The sequence below is a fragment of the Formica exsecta genome, unplaced genomic scaffold (genome assembly GCF_003651465.1).
Source record: "Formica exsecta isolate Colony F162 unplaced genomic scaffold, ASM365146v1 scaffold245, whole genome shotgun sequence".
Lineage (NCBI taxonomy): Eukaryota > Metazoa > Arthropoda > Insecta > Hymenoptera > Formicidae > Formica > Formica exsecta.
The window spans coordinates 683379-698986 of record NW_021849727.1 but is presented as its reverse complement, the minus strand read 5'-3'; the positions used below and the strand labels follow the sequence as shown (position 1 = coordinate 698986).

At 34.1% G+C, this 15608-nt stretch overlaps 4 protein-coding genes across 11 annotated transcripts in view; 2 read left to right on the top strand and 2 right to left on the bottom strand.

Moving 5' to 3' along the window:
- The window catches only part of LOC115236126 (Golgi integral membrane protein 4-like), a 12408-nt gene extending 8108 nt beyond the window's left edge, over positions 1-4300 (top strand). For 2 of the 3 annotated variants that reach the window (XM_029808359.1, XM_029808360.1), the window contains exons 5-7: positions 2035-2504; positions 2669-2784; positions 2859-4300. In XM_029808359.1, the coding sequence (XP_029664219.1) occupies positions 2035-2504; positions 2669-2784; positions 2859-2914 (642 nt within the window). In that variant the 3' untranslated portion in view covers positions 2915-4300. The remainder of the gene's footprint in view (positions 1-2034; positions 2505-2668; positions 2785-2858) is intronic. The other variant, XM_029808361.1, reaches the window with a different exon arrangement.
- A 2739-nt stretch (positions 4301-7039) lies between these two features.
- Positions 7040-10729, top strand: LOC115236114 (chitinase-like protein Idgf4). 2 transcript variants are annotated; one of them, XM_029808338.1, is made up of 7 exons: positions 7040-7242; positions 7690-7819; positions 8598-8848; positions 9064-9367; positions 9502-9664; positions 9756-9797; positions 9975-10729. In XM_029808338.1, exons 1-7 carry the CDS (start codon positions 7090-7092, stop codon positions 10435-10437), a joined length of 1506 nt encoding a protein of 501 aa, XP_029664198.1. In that variant the 5' UTR covers positions 7040-7089; the 3' UTR covers positions 10438-10729. The 2 variants fall into 2 exon arrangements, with proteins under 2 accessions (XP_029664198.1, XP_029664199.1); XM_029808339.1 differs by lacking the exon at positions 9756-9797 and having other exon boundaries at positions 7047-7242.
- Positions 10730-12547: 1818 nt separating this feature from the next.
- Positions 12548-15319, bottom strand: LOC115236120 (the record flags this gene model as incomplete). Its single annotated transcript, XM_029808354.1, has 1 exon — positions 12548-15319. A coding segment is annotated over one exon (879 nt), but the record flags the coding sequence as incomplete, so codon positions are not given.
- LOC115236111 overlaps positions 15282-15608 on the bottom strand; it is a 47535-nt gene continuing 47208 nt past the window's right edge. For all 5 annotated transcript variants that reach the window (XM_029808330.1, XM_029808329.1, XM_029808333.1 and 2 more), the window contains one exon: positions 15282-15466. In XM_029808330.1, the coding sequence (XP_029664190.1) occupies positions 15320-15466 (147 nt within the window). In that variant the 3' untranslated portion in view covers positions 15282-15319. The remainder of the gene's footprint in view (positions 15467-15608) is intronic.

The window sequence follows — 15608 nt, the reverse complement described above, 5'->3', positions numbered from 1 at the left end:
TATATATATATAATTATAATATAATTATTATAATTATTATTATAGTAATTATGACCATAATAAAATGTTAATTATATTATAACTATATATTAATAGTAATTATGATTTAATTGGCATGATGTACAATAATTTTTTCAAACAATTAATATAAACTGTGACATAAAATAATTTATATAATTATTTTTGTTTTATTTTAATTTTTTTATGCAATAATCGACGGGTTAATCACATGGGTTAGGAACATCTAGTTAGTTGTTTAAACAAAAAGTGGTTATTTTTATCTCATTTTCTAAATCAACTAACGATTTTTTATAAAACAAGGAGTTGGTGAATATATTTTGGGATTAATTATTTTTAATATATATATTTGCTTTTAAGATAGATAGATATTGTCTATATGATGGGAAAAAAAGAGAAGTACAATTCTTCTATTTTCTTACTGAAGATTTCTCGGAATAATTGCTTCTTTCTTGAAACTGTAATCTTTCTCTACTACTGCCTTAAACTAGACACATAACAGAATTTGTTTTTAATAAATGAATAAAGTATGTAGCCGATGTGCATAAACTTATAAGCATATTTAATAAAACGAGATTTTATATTATTTGAACCGCTATTATATTTTTGATTTTTTTTTTTGTTCACTGCTTAAAGTTAATGATGCTTATTGTAAGTTTTTGTACTGTAAATCGCATTTATTGGTTACAGGTAGAGTTTATTATGAATGTCTGTTTCGGAGAATACGTATCTTGTTAACGAATGTAATTCAAATAATTGGATTCACGTCGCACGCATGATAAAAAATGATATACTATATTATTTATTATTAATAAGCATCTGTGCATTAATTATTGTAGCAACAAATCGTTTTTAAAAGAATGTTTATTTTTTTATGTTTAAAATAGATACATCTGCGCTTATAACGCGTACTATTGATATTAACGCAATTTTAAAAATAAATGCTTTCAACACTGCAATACTGCGCAAATCATATAAAGTTTTTTTAAATTTTACTAACATTTTTTTTTTTTAAATCATCAATAACTTTATTTTTTTATTAAGTATTAAGTACTATTTTTGCAGACGTCTTTTGGGATTTTAATTTTTTTCTTTTGCTATTATTGGCATAATTTTGTAGATATTTTCGTTGATACAATTCACGGGCGAATATTATCGGATGTTTAAAGAACGTAAAAAAATTCTATTTTTTTATGTACATATATAATTTCCTTGACCAATTTTTCGCGGCTTTTTTTGCAAGGCTCGCTTCTGTTATTAGGAACATGACATATTTTTATGTACAGTGGCTCGCGAATCGTTCTGAATGTGCCTGTAAATCTGTGTTCTATAATGCATTAATAAATTGTTATTATGTTTATCTGCTTGTATTTTTATTGGCAACCTTGTAACAACCTAGCTATTAACTTTTGCGTCACATTTTTGTTGTATCACTATCGCTAATTGATTTACATTGCATAAGACTGAATTTATTTCTTTTGTCAGAGAGAATGCTCGAGAATTTGTTGAAATATGCAAGACAAGCCTGGATTTATTTATATAAAAATGTGTAGTAGTATAGTTCCTCTTCTATTGCATTTTTATTGCTTAATAATGTAACTTTTAATTCCGTATCTTAAGATATAAACTTTTTACATTATGCATTGCACTTACAGCTTTGTAGATCACAATTATTTGATCACTAACTGGATATAAGAAGAAATAGTTTTTCTCTTTACACAATCACTTTTGTCTTTTTCGTCCGAGTTAAAGATCCGGTAAAGCTTTATTGATGGCAAAATAAAGTATGTTGGATTAACAGGAAGAAAATTTTCTGCATAACATATATTAGCAATGAATTCTAAAGACACAACTCTTTCGTTTATTCAATAATGCTATTGTATATTTATTAAAAAATGGCAACTGTCATTATAACCGGTTTCACAATAATATAGGTATAATTGTCAATGCGCAGTTCCTATCTGTAAACGTGTATTTTGTACCGTGTATATAATCTTGTGAACAATTTTTTTTCAGAACGCGGCGCGCGATTCCGCGAGTTCGCGAAAAATGGAAAATTCTACTGTAGCGAACAACGCTAATTTGGTGTCGCCGTCTCTCGTTGACAAAGTCGTACCGGTCAGATTGCTGTCGAAGGTCAAATTGCCGGTTGGCGTATTGCCGATTCCAGAAATTATCGAGCAGAAGATTGACAACGAAGAAAAACGTCAGGAGGAAATCCGAAAGCGAGACGACGCGGTGGCTCACAATAATTTGCAACCGCCACCGCCAAAACTCGCTCCGGCGGACAGCAAAGAGGAAAAGGAGCCGATCGTCGAAGCCGGCAATCTCGATCCACCGTTCGCCGCGAATCCTCCCGCCGCGCGACATGCCGGTGATCAGATTGTCGCGAAGAAGAAGGCGAACGATGCTTGGTCCAAAGTGAGACAACTAATTGGAATACAAGAAATTGGCGAAGAACTCAATCAGTTGGGTCGTGTTCCTGGGTAAATCCCTCTTCCTTCTTTGTAATTAATATTTCATTTTTTATTATCATTATAATTATATAACCAAATTTTATTTAATCTTAATTTATATATTCTAAAATATACATACGTATATTCGATCTCAACAATCTAGCATTGTATAAATAATTTTTTGGGGATTTTAGATTAGACGATGGACAAGCTAATGGTGGCGACGATCAGTATGATGGCGGCGATTACGATAAAGAGCCGCAGCAAAAGAATGATATTCATTTGGCGGAGGGCGAGGATGAAGGTGAAGGTAATTTAATGAGACCGATCGAATAAGACCGGTTGCGCGCGATTCGTGAAATTATTCCCGTATCTGAATTTCAGATGAAGGCGACATGCTTGAATATCCGCATAATTTGAAGCAAGATAAGCGGGAATAGGGTCAACATCATCGTTCGAAAGTTTTTTACGCAACCGACGATCAAATTCTATAAATGGAAATCGCCTGAAAAATAGTAAACTTGACCAATGTTCACGATCGTCCCGGTTTCATCAGCGAAGAATACTTATTATGTATTATAATCTATATGAATCGTTCAATGATCATGTCGGGGGAAATTAGAGAACATGAATCATTTTATCTTTATGTTTCGAAAACTCTTGTATGAAATTTTAGATATATGTATGATGATATATATACGGATATATAACCGGATCATCAAGGGCACATTTGAACGTTTGATGAAGGTTTACGCGGTTCTAATAAATCTTTTCCCGAGAACTCAATGCGAGTACAAGCTCTCAAGGAAGGAAAGAACAAGATAAACTGTATTTTTCTAGATTAAGATCCATAGCCGAGATGCATGGAGTGGATTATGTCAAGACTTAATCGCACTTATTACTTAAGACACTCGTGACTTTGTTACTAGTACAAGTGCATTAAGTTGGGCATGTATTGCATTAGCAGAGATAATATTACTTAGCGAATGCTCTCGGAATCAATCAATATCCACGAGAAAATTGATTAGAAAAATGTTTTATCTAATGAATATTGAAGCTGGTCGTGAATGACTTCTTTCTATATTAATTCTATAATGTTCATGTGACTGAAGGTATATGGCGACTGATGGCAATACTGATCTTTTTACTACTTGTACAAATGCAGAATGTATAAATGTAGATATTTTGTATAAATGTAAAAAAAAGTTTGGGATATTCTATGCCCAATTTTCTTTTTACATTTAAAAAATGTTATTATCGTTAGAAAAGAGATTTCATGATACATCGTAGATTATCACAGCAGAGTTATATGTAATATTGCATAATGTAAAGTCATCTCTGCTACTGCAATCCAATCCTGTTTTATGATACCCATTATCATGGCGATAATTGAATTTTTCAATTTCATTAAGAGAATTTACATTGAGGTTATTGACTTATCATCAATAAGCTTTTAATCTTGTTTTTCATTTTATCGATATCAATCGTCGTCGCTAATAATTATAGATTGTCGATTTTTAACAATAAGGTTAAAAATAAACGTATCGTTAAATTAACATCCGCTAATGAAATCGATTAAATCTAGCAAATCGTGTAAGAGCGATCGGTGGAATATTCACGACATCTTATTTATTTTATCCTTACCGAGAATCTTAAAAATTATGACTTAACTGTCAAAAAGATTTATTTTAAGCAGTTCATATATATGACAAGCATAGCGTAATATTTTGTTATAGTTTAGAAATCCAGTTATATGTAGATGTATACAAAGAGGCGTTATAATTGTACATAAACGTTCTTTTCATAATAAAAACGATTAAAAAATAGATTTCGCCTTTGAAATTTTCTCTTATTATGGCCTAAGAATCAGATACATTCGCCTTATACGATACATAGCTATATATCTATTATCAACAAAGTCAATAACACGAGACTGAATCATTAATCGTTTTGACATAATCACGTACATTTCCGATGTGATCGATTTAACCGAAATGTACCGAGACCCAAAAATACATCAATAACTATCAAGTGTAATCTAAATGATTGAGAAAGAAATCTTTATAAACTAAACTTTTATTGAGATAACTAGATAACAAAACTTTTCCAATCAATTTTAGATTAAATTCATATAATTTTAATTTCGTTATTACAAGGTTATTGATACTAAAAATTGGAGGACAATAAATGTGATAAATAATAACTTTCGATATTTTCGCTAAGAAAATATTGACTCTAAATTGATCAAAGAATTATTAAAAACTAGAACGTCCTATTAATTTTATAAAAATAAAATTTTAGTCAATAGCTTTTTTATCATTTAGAGAATAAGGTCATATCTATCGGAGCACAGGATAAATGTACCATTAGACGTTGTTTGTTGGCTGTTCTGATTCATACGACCATTACATAAGCAACACTAACGTTTTCCTTCTCTCTATCGGTTCCGAGAACCGATATACATGTTAATATATTAACAATAAGTGTTTCGCTTCTCTCTCATTTGCGCAGAAAACAATTGTCTTTGTAATTTCTTACTTATTTTCTCGTAAAACTTTTCCGAATTTTTTTCTAGAAAATACATTTATTTATAAAATAATTCTTGACGTATTTGATAATAAATTATACAACAGTATCCGTCTAACAATTGCAAAGATTTTTCAATTTATTTTTTTGCAAACGAACATTTTATTTGTTCTGTTTGTTATTATATTAACTAATGTGGAAATACTTTTTTGTTGCAATTCTCATCAACGCGTATAATATCTCGTTTACTAGCAATATATAGAAAATTTGTTTGTATACGCTTTCTCGCGCCCAAGATATAAGAGAGATCATTTATTTATTTTGACCTTTTGCCCGTGTTATCATCGCGGACCTTATTCTCGGTGAACCATGGTCAGACAAGCTTTTATAATGGAATCAAGAACGCAAACACACTCTAGATTCGCTTGTGCCTGATCGTCATTTTAATCTTTTTCAACTCGATAATTCTCCTTGACTATCAAATGTGCTGCAGTAATTCGCTCGCCCAGAGTCTGTGATATTCAACGAATATTCAAGGAAAAAACTTGCACAATTTAAATTTAAATTTTTCCACAATTCTATTAGAAAGTTATATGTTTTATCATGTGTCTCAAAAAAATTCCATGAACGAGAATCAATGCGTTTTATATCAGATTTTAAAACATTTATGTATCATATTTCTATAAAAACGAAATTACGGAAATATACAAAAATAAATCATCAGATGTAATTACTTTTATAAACTTTGTAATCTCTTCAATCAAAGAGATTAAGAAATATTTTTTATTTAGATAATTATATTCTAATGAAAAAAAAAGAGTATTTAATATCAAGTATTAAAAAAAATCATTTGTGATGCTACATTATATATACGTTTGTATTCCGTTATCCGTAAAAGGATTAATGTTAGAAATAGAATATGTTATCTTCTGTAGAATATTTTTGATAAAACTGCTGCAATATTAGTGCTGCTATATTTTTTGAGTAAAATCGCTGACAAATACTTATATTTGGCAATGCTCGGAAAGGATGTTCATGTCGTCGTATGCCTATTTGTACGAATATACTAAATTGTCATGTTCAATTATCCTCTTACGAGTCTCTTTGGAAAGATTAGAAGAACGCACGTATCAACAATTTTCGCGCAAGAATGCGCGCTGATTATTTATCTGTAAAAAATTAATAAATAAATGTATTAACGGAATAAATAGATTAATTGATAGGAATTTATCCGTTTTAAATTATGCGCAAATATTTAATATTCGAAATATTCCGAAATTCATAAAAAACGCAAGTTAAAATCAATAGATCGAAAACATGGTCAAATAAAAAGAACGCAAAAATTGTAACACAAAATATAATATGATAAATGTCACAATTTTTAAACACGAAGATTAAGAATTTATCTTTGTGAAAGAAATTTCGATATCTTATATCTTCCCCATCTTTTTTGCAGAATATATTTCGGTCTATGTTCGTAACTGATCGCAGATGAATTGGATTAGCTTCAACTCTATCATGTTTAGCGCCGCGTTAATGTTATTTGCAAATCAAAAGGCATGTGTAAACGCGCGAGAGTTTTATGCATGATGCATCTCAGAATAAGCCGGGATCCGATACCGTGTATCGTTTATGTATGCATCAGCAAGCGATCCTTCAAAGTAAACAGGGATAAAGCCTCGCTCTCAAAAATCAGTATTTTTTCGGGGACAAAGATTAACAAGATGTCGCAATGTATTTCTTACGTTATAAGTTTTATGAAGAAATTTTATGAAGAAATTCACATTCTCGAAAAGTAGAACATATGTATCAGATGTCTCGTTCTCTAAAAAAGAAACGCCAATAAACTCAATTTTCCGATTATCGCTTAATTTAAAAATACGCAATAATTGCAAATAATATGAATAATATTGATAGCGTGATCGCGTTTGTAATAGGATAATATCGGTTCGTCTTTCATACTTTCTCGCAACCTTCGACCTTGGGTCGCTTATTTTGTTAGTGTGCGTGAGTTTTGACTGTCATCTGAATTCTCGCGCGACGCACCTCGGTGCTGTAATATACCGTACCCACACATACATATACATACATGTATGTACCAACATATGGCGATGTGACAAACGATCACGGGACTGACGTAATATCAGCTAAGCCCCACTACTTAAACCGAAGATGGGATCGAGGTTTCAAAGTCCCTGACGAGAAGCAACGACGCACCAGTACGCTCCTTTCGTTACCGAAGGTAAGATACGAAAGAAAAACGTTTGAAATCATCAAATATTAAATAAATCTTAAATTGTGAAAACATACAATGTAACTTTAAATAGAAACAAAATATTATAAATAACTCATTACTGAGCTAAAGATTTAAAAATAAAAATAATACAATTTTAATTAAAAGCATAAAATAATAAAAAAATAATAAAACAATAAAGAATTTTGTAATATATTAACCGTCTTTATATTAAAAGATTGTTCGACTTTCTATGTTTGACTTTTTTTATTTAATTATAATTGTGATGGTGTGATGAATAGTGCTACTGTGGCTAAAATATTTTAGTTTGTTTTCGGTAAAATTATAAAAAGTGAAATGAACACATTAGCCTATTAATTGGCGCGTCGCACAGTAAAGTCAATTTAATATTGATCGGAGTTAAGACGATTAATTAACTACGTGTTATAATTCTAGATAACGATGATGAAGACGTTACTCTCAGCCGTTTTCGCGGTGCTGTATATCCAGGCGGTGCTCGGCGTAGATCCTCATGAGCATTCCAAGGTGGTCTGCTATTGGAATAGTACTGCCTATGAAAGACAAGGTGGGTCGTTTTTTACTAGTTTTTTTGCATCACTCACATTCATGCTACACGTGAAATCTATTGGAAGAACGTTTATAATCTTGTCGGTTTTGAATCGCTTTTTGGAAAGTTGAGAATTTCGCTATCAAACGTGTCACAAATAAACATGAGAGAAATTTCTTCGTAGAAAAAATCTGTGGTAATAATACGTTATATAAAAATAGTGTGTATGAAAGTTATCAAATTAAAATTTCCATTATACTATTTTAGAAATAGATAACATAAATTATAGTTTTTTATATCGATTCCAAAACACAATAAAATTTTCTGCTTTTTGATTTCTTTTCAAATCTTATGGCACGAGAAAAATGTCAAGCATAATTTTTACAAATTCAAATTTAATTAAGAATATTATTGACGTAAAGGATAATTATATTATATAAAACGCGAAGAGTTATTTTAATTTTAAAAAACATCTTTCTCAAGTAATCATATTTTAAAATCTTTCTTTCTGTGTTATATGATATTTTTCCTATACTCTCAAGATATCTAAAACCGGTAACGCGTCGACTATACGTAGAAGCTTCGATTTGTATTTACTAGTTTTTGTCACACTTGTGCTATGACGAATGTGTTAAGGTCAAGCAAATGACAACGTAAATCCAACATACACGTTCCATGTAGAGACTCATAATCGAAAGATAATATTACACGCCTCTGTTTAGTATTTTCATATAAATTAATTATTTGTTATTATCGGAGATTTGAAATATACGCAAAATTGTTGTCACCTTCACAGGTCCAGCAAAATTCCAACTTGATGATGTCAGATTAGCCTTGTCTCTCTGCACTCACTTGATCTATGGATACGCACACATCAATTCCGATTTTGAAGTTGTTCCTGGCTCGCCGAATCTAGATACGGGATCGGGCTACTCTTATTACAAACTCACCACGCAGCTGAAACGATCGTTTCCTGATCTAAAGGTCTATCTGAGTATTGGAGGAAACTCCGATCCTTATGACGAAGAACACAAATATCTCGTATTAGTGAGTACAATTTTGTTGTCATTCTACATATCAATTTTCATTTATATCTAGAATCCATTTATTCTATTGATTTTATATTTAATTAAAGCAATTAAAAATTGGGATAAAAATAGAATAATTAAAAATGGAATAATAAATTAGAATAATCAAATAAAATTATATATATATATAAAAAACAAATAGAATAATTAAAAAAATTTACCTGGGTTTGATAGACCGAGACTTCAGAAGGCAGATCGAAATTCATCAATTCCGTTAATCGCCTGCTGAATGACTATGACTTTGATGGAATCGATCTGGCGTGGCAGTTTCCACCAGTCAGGCCCAAGAAGCAACGCAGCACTTTAGGCTCTTTTTGGCACGGCCTCAAGAAGAAATTGGGCTATGGAAAGTTCAACGATGAGAAGGAGCAGGAGCATCGTGATGGTTTCACCATCCTCGTCCGTGACCTCAAGACGCAACTTAGGTCGAGATTCAAGTCCCTGACTGTCACGGTGTTGCCACACGTTAACGCTAGTGGTTAGTATAACACAATGCATGCAACACAAATCTGATTAAAATAATATTAAAATTAATAATAGAATTGGTGGATAAAAAATTATTGTTAGTATCACCGGATATTTATTACATAATTATATATTCCTTTCTGACAGTCTACTACGACGCCAGATTATTGTCGCCCAATATCGAAGCCGTGCATCTTTTCACCTTTGATCAAAAGACACCGGAACGCAGCGGCAAAGAGGCCGATTTCCCGGCACCAATCTACGGCAGTTACGGACGCGTGGTGGATGACAATGTCGATAACGCGGCAAGGTAAATTTACTTCTCTCCTTCATAACGCACATCCCCAAAGTATCTTCACAATATATATTTTAACATGTGTAATACAAATAATTTATGACAGTTACGGATACGTGGGAGATGACAATATTGATGCTGCGGCAAGGTAAACCTATCTATCTTTTTCCCACGTTATTTTTTCGTATTTTCACATAATACAATTTAATTATATAAAGCGTAGTCTGTGCTAAGCAAATCTACAACCCTTATTTCTTAATTTCATTTAATTTTTTAATATTGAATATTCGATTTTCTCTAATAAAAATAATCTGTAACTCTACAGGTACTGGTTAGAGAACGGCACCCCCGGTAGTAAGATCGTCATCGGCATCCCCACTTACGCTCGCACGTGGAAATTGACAGCCGAAAGCCAGATTTCCGGCGTGCCGCCTATTGTGACCGATGGCCCGGGCGCTCCTGGACCTCACACCAATGAACCGGGTTTGCTTTCCTACGCCGAGATGTGCGCCAGGCTGACCGAACACGCGGCGGGAAAATTGCGACGCGTCGGCGATCCATCCAAGAAGTACGGCAGCTATGCTTTTAAGTCTTACAACGCCGATACCGGAGAAGAGGGAATCTGGGCCGGTTACGAGGATCCGGACACTGCCAGCAATAAGGCTGCCTTCGTGAAATCCAAGGGGCTTGGCGGTGTAGCGATCGTGGATCTGTCCCTGGATGATTTCCGAGGTGTTTGCACCGGCGACAAGTATCCCATTGTCAGAGGAGCTAAATATAAATTGTAGAATCGAACGAAGATCGATCGGATGACAGCCGAAACAAATGTCAAAATTTAAAAATATTTTAAAGTATTTATATATTATATTCGACTGAAAGAATTGCATTTGTCTTGAAAATATTTTGAATGATAACCGCTGTTTGTTAACAGCAGTTATATTTGTATGCATCGTCCGATGAGTGAACTATCGAGATTTTTAATGATTGAGAAAGAAACTTTTTAACGAGAATTGTAATGCTGTTCCATATACATTATCCGCGACGATAATAAAAATAGCGATGCTTTCCTATTATTCAAGAAGTTTATTCAAGTTTATTTCTCATTCCTAATTATTTTCGAGAGATAAGCACGTATTTTCGAAATATGAAGTAATCATGCAAATAAAACTTCAATCTACGTAGTTATCATTTGTGAAGAGCTGTCATTTGTAAAGTTGTCATTTACAAAATTATAAAAGTCTTTTCTTAATTATTATTCTCTGATTTTGAAGATGAGCTTTCATAAAACGCGAATCTTGCCAATTTATTTTAATTAATTTACGATTTAAAGAAAATTCATAGAGATATATTATTCTGAAAAGAATAAATAAAAGAAAAGGCAAACCACATGTACCAAGGTATTCGTATATACACGATACATATATATATTTATATAGATAATATATTTTTCGTGCAGTCTATTTTTCCGGCCAAACGATACATTTGCACGGGTGTATAGCAAAGGTTCTCTTGTAAATGGACTAGACTCGTTAACATATCCAACATTGAGGATTACATCACACCGGATACAGTTAATAATTCGCAACCATTCTCACGCCGGTCGCGAATCAAAGTTTCTCTCCTATTGGCATGGTAAAGTTAAAGAGATGAAAAAGAAAAAAGATACACAGTGTGATTCATTAACGTGTGATAAATTAACATTCTGATTGACTAGTCGCATGTTGTTCGACGCGCGTTCTATCATCGATTGAGCATCTCGATCATGCTGAACGCCTGAATCGGTCTCTTTCAAACTCGCAAATAGACGATACTCTTACAAAATACTAGGATAATAGCTGGAACAGTTTTATGTCCCTACGCCAAAGTTAATAATGCGAAAGAGATACATTAACGAAAGAAGGACACTCGTGAGAATATAAGATTATACTGTAACATACGTAAAATCAATACTTATAAAATCAATACTTCTCTCTCTCTCTCTCGTCTAGTTCCGTTCGATTAATCTAGATCTACTATTATCTTGATTCGCAAGTTCACGTGTGTTAAGACCGACAAAGTTAATGCAAATAGTCGCAAGCTCGTACGCGATTAATCGGCGGAAAGATAGCGCGTTGTTTTGCAAATTTATATGAATAGATTCGATCAAAATTAGCAACACACCGTACTCAGTTTTATCGCGATCCAACGCTATTAATCGTACGATTTTAACGCGCAGTGAACTCATACGAATCGATCTCTTCTTCCTCGGATTACATCACACCGGATACAGTTAATAATTCGCAACCATTCTCACGCCGGTCGCGAATCAAAGTTTCTCTCCTATTGGCATGGTAAAGTTAAAGAGATGAAAAAGAAAAAAGATACACAGTGTGATTCATTAACGTGTGATAAATTAACATTCTGATTGACTAGTCGCATGTTGTTCGACGCGCGTTCTATCATCGATTGAGCATCTCGATCATGCTGAACGCCTGAATCGGTCTCTTTCAAACTCGCAAATAGACGATACTCTTACAAAATACTAGGATAATAGCTGGAACAGTTTTATGTCCCTACGCCAAAGTTAATAATGCGAAAGAGATACATTAACGAAAGAAGGACACTCGTGAGAATATAAGATTATACTGTAACATACGTAAAATCAATACTTATAAAATCAATACTTCTCTCTCTCTCTCTCGTCTAGTTCCGTTCGATTAATCTAGATCTACTATTATCTTGATTCGCAAGTTCACGTGTGTTAAGACCGACAAAGTTAATGCAAATAGTCGCAAGCTCGTACGCGATTAATCGGCGGAAAGATAGCGCGTTGTTTTGCAAATTTATATGAATAGATTCGATCAAAATTAGCAACACACCGTTCAGTTTTATCGCGATCCAACGATATTAATCGTACGATTTTAACGCGCAGTGAACTCATACGAATCGATCTCTTCTTCCTCGTGACGTTTATTCGCGGACAGGGGATCGCTTTATATACTTATATGCATGTGGGTTTATCTACGATACAACGAGGGGGAGATGCATCCCGAATCGTTAAATTATGTCAAATCCCGCATCCTTGTTCGTCATATATTTAATACTGGAACGTTCATTCAAATGCTTAGGTTTTTTATAGGCATTAATTAATCGGCTGTCGCGACACTATATATGGCACTTGGATTACGCGTGTACATCCGTTACAGGTAGGTACTCGCTGCTCTTCTCTGGATAATTGTTGTTAAAGAGACAACTCGAAGAGCTAAGCGAACGAAGGAAATATATTACATTCTCACAAAATTCTCTACTAATTCTTATAAACGTAAAGTATTATATCTGCTCCAGTACATACTATCGTATACATGCTATCAATTTAATAATACGATGATATCAGCTAAAGTTAGTTCATAAATGGATGATTTAATTACGTGCGCGTAATTAGATTACAGGGATGTTATAATTGATTAAACTAAAAACTAATGACTTTAAAATGAACGATAAGTTAGCGAAAGAAATTTTTAGAAAACTTTTAGAAAATAAATTATCCATATAACCGGGTCAATAAGAGATAATTTCTATATTTAAAATTTTCTTCAAACTATCACTTTCGGATATCACAAATGTGATATACATCCTTCATCCATCTGTCCCTCCGATCGCGAATGGACGATTCGCAAAAGCCGTTGTAAATAACTTTCACGCCCGACAAGAATAATATAGAGGAGTGTCGGTTTAATTTCTCGATATAAAAAATAATTCGGAGAAAGGTGCTGTCGCAAAACTTGGAAGGAGCTCGCGATTTAGCGTCCGCGATGATCCCAGGCAGTTTAGTGGAATGAAATTGGCTGTTTATACTTTCTCCTTTCTCTAACATATATTTTTTTGGTTCGCTTTTTGCGCGGATACGAATGATTAATTAGCTCCGCGCGAATATATACGTATAATATATTTGCATAAAGTGCACTCGATTTAAACGAAACGACGATGCGGTACTCTTCACACCGAAATGCAACATGGTAATATAATGAACAATAGTGATTTTTTAAACATCGTTAGAATCATTTTTTTCTTTTTTAATGAATCGTGACATTGACCACTTCGTCTTATAAAAGTAAAAACGTCCGATCAAAGCAATAAGGGGGATATTGTGTTTCGAAATGTCGGAATAGTAGATCGGATACATAACTAGGAGAAGATGATCTCTATCTCTAAATTGAGAAGAAGGCTGGGAAGAATGAAACGGAAACGAAACGATTTCTGTTTCTAAAAAGTGCTCTGTGCGTTATCGAGGTCGATGGTTATCGAAAAATGGCATTTCGAATTCTCGTTTATAATGATATTAAAGATGTGATACGAGATTCATTAAAATATATATAATTATTAAAAATGAAGAGATAGATAAATCTCTAAACTTTATAAACCATTACAAGAAAAAATGCTCTTATCTCACTCATATATACATATAGATGCTATTATAAAAATAATTTAGTGCGTACAAATTGAAATAATTTGAATATTAATAAGACGATTTTTTGAACAACTTTCACATATAAAGACAAAAGATTAAATGCACGAAGAGAATGTTTTCTACCATACTTCCCATTTTCTCACATTTTGTAAAAAATAAAATTTAAATCATAGAAAAAATAAAACTTACCGAGAATTATTATTACACGGCAGAAGTACAATACATAAGTAGATTCGAAGCCTCGATTTTCGCAGAAAGCGGAGTTGCAGATACGAGCGTATCGGAGTCCTACGGTGTTTCCTAAGAAGTCTGTTACACGCTTTTTCTTCTTTTTACTCTAATCTCTACATGACGGAACATCGTTTGACGTTGTACCTATTATCTTGGTCCACATTGTTGATGCTGAGTACCTTGAGGAGCCTTTCGGTATCTTTGCAGCTGTGTCTGCCACGCTGCTGCTGTTTCATTAGCAGCATCGTCGCCGTCGCCGTTGTCGCCTTTTTCTTTTTCTTCTTCTTCTTTTTCCGTTTAGTCTGCGGCAACGTCAGCTCCAACATCTGCTCGAGTCGCAGGCGAATAGGCCAACCGGCGCTTCCGTCCTCGACATTTTCGCCCCGATGATAGGCATAACTCGTCGACGCGTTAGGCTCCTGACGCTCGCAGCGCTCCTGCCACCACCAAGGGTTCTTGCACGATCTCGTCTGCTGCTCTCGCTGCGAGTCGTGACAAGGATCTTCCTCGGCCATCGGTCGTCTGAGTTGCACAAAGGAATCATGGACGCGAACTGGTCGCGCCAGCGACGATCTCTTCTTGACCGGCGTTAGATGAGTGGATTGATGTCTCGCCAGAGATTTTGCTCTGGCGAGATTATCTCTGGCGCCTCGAATCTTTCTCATTTCATCGGGCGGAGATGTTGATACATCGGGATACAACGCCAAATTCGAAACGGGCAGACGATGATTGCTGCGAATCCGGGCGATGGCGACAGCGCCATTGTCATTATTATTATTGTAGTTGTTGCCGCTGTTATTGGGAGGATTATTGTTGTCGGTTGCGTGACGACACTGCTCCGTGCACTGCAGACAATCGTAATACTTTTCGGCGACGTGACGGCGCGACGTCGAGAAACGATCTCGCAGGTCGGCGCATCGACGACGCTCGTTGCTCGTCGCGATCGCGCTACCACCATTACGCGTCTTCTGATGAAGATGGTAAGGCTGCTGTCACACCTCTTGCAGATACTTGAGGGGACAGAGGATCTCCTTGTAAAGCACGTCACCCTCTTTGCCCGTGTGATCGGCAGAACGTACGTCCGCTGCGCATCTCACCATTGCCACTCCATCCATCTCTTCGCCCACTTGAATCACAATCTATACGATGTGATAGAATAGAAGAGAATTAAATATTTATGAATTATATTTTTTAGACATTTAGAAATAAAAGAACTTGATAGAAAGATATGAATATAAATGTTCTTGTAATAAAAATTAGAAAAATATAAAGTAAAAATGC

What these genes read in the sequence shown, in the direction of transcription:
- LOC115236114 (XM_029808338.1), top strand. Translation starts at nt 7,090, where the DNA reads ATGTATGTACCAACATATGGCGATGTGACAAACGATCACGGGACTGAC. An exon ending in TACTGCCTATGAAAGACAAG is followed by an intron (nt 7,820 to 8,597) that starts GTGGGTCGTTTT and finishes TCACCTTCACAG; the next exon opens with GTCCAGCAAAATTCCAACTT. An exon ending in GCCACACGTTAACGCTAGTG is followed by an intron (nt 9,368 to 9,501) that starts GTTAGTATAACA and finishes CCTTTCTGACAG; the next exon opens with TCTACTACGACGCCAGATTA.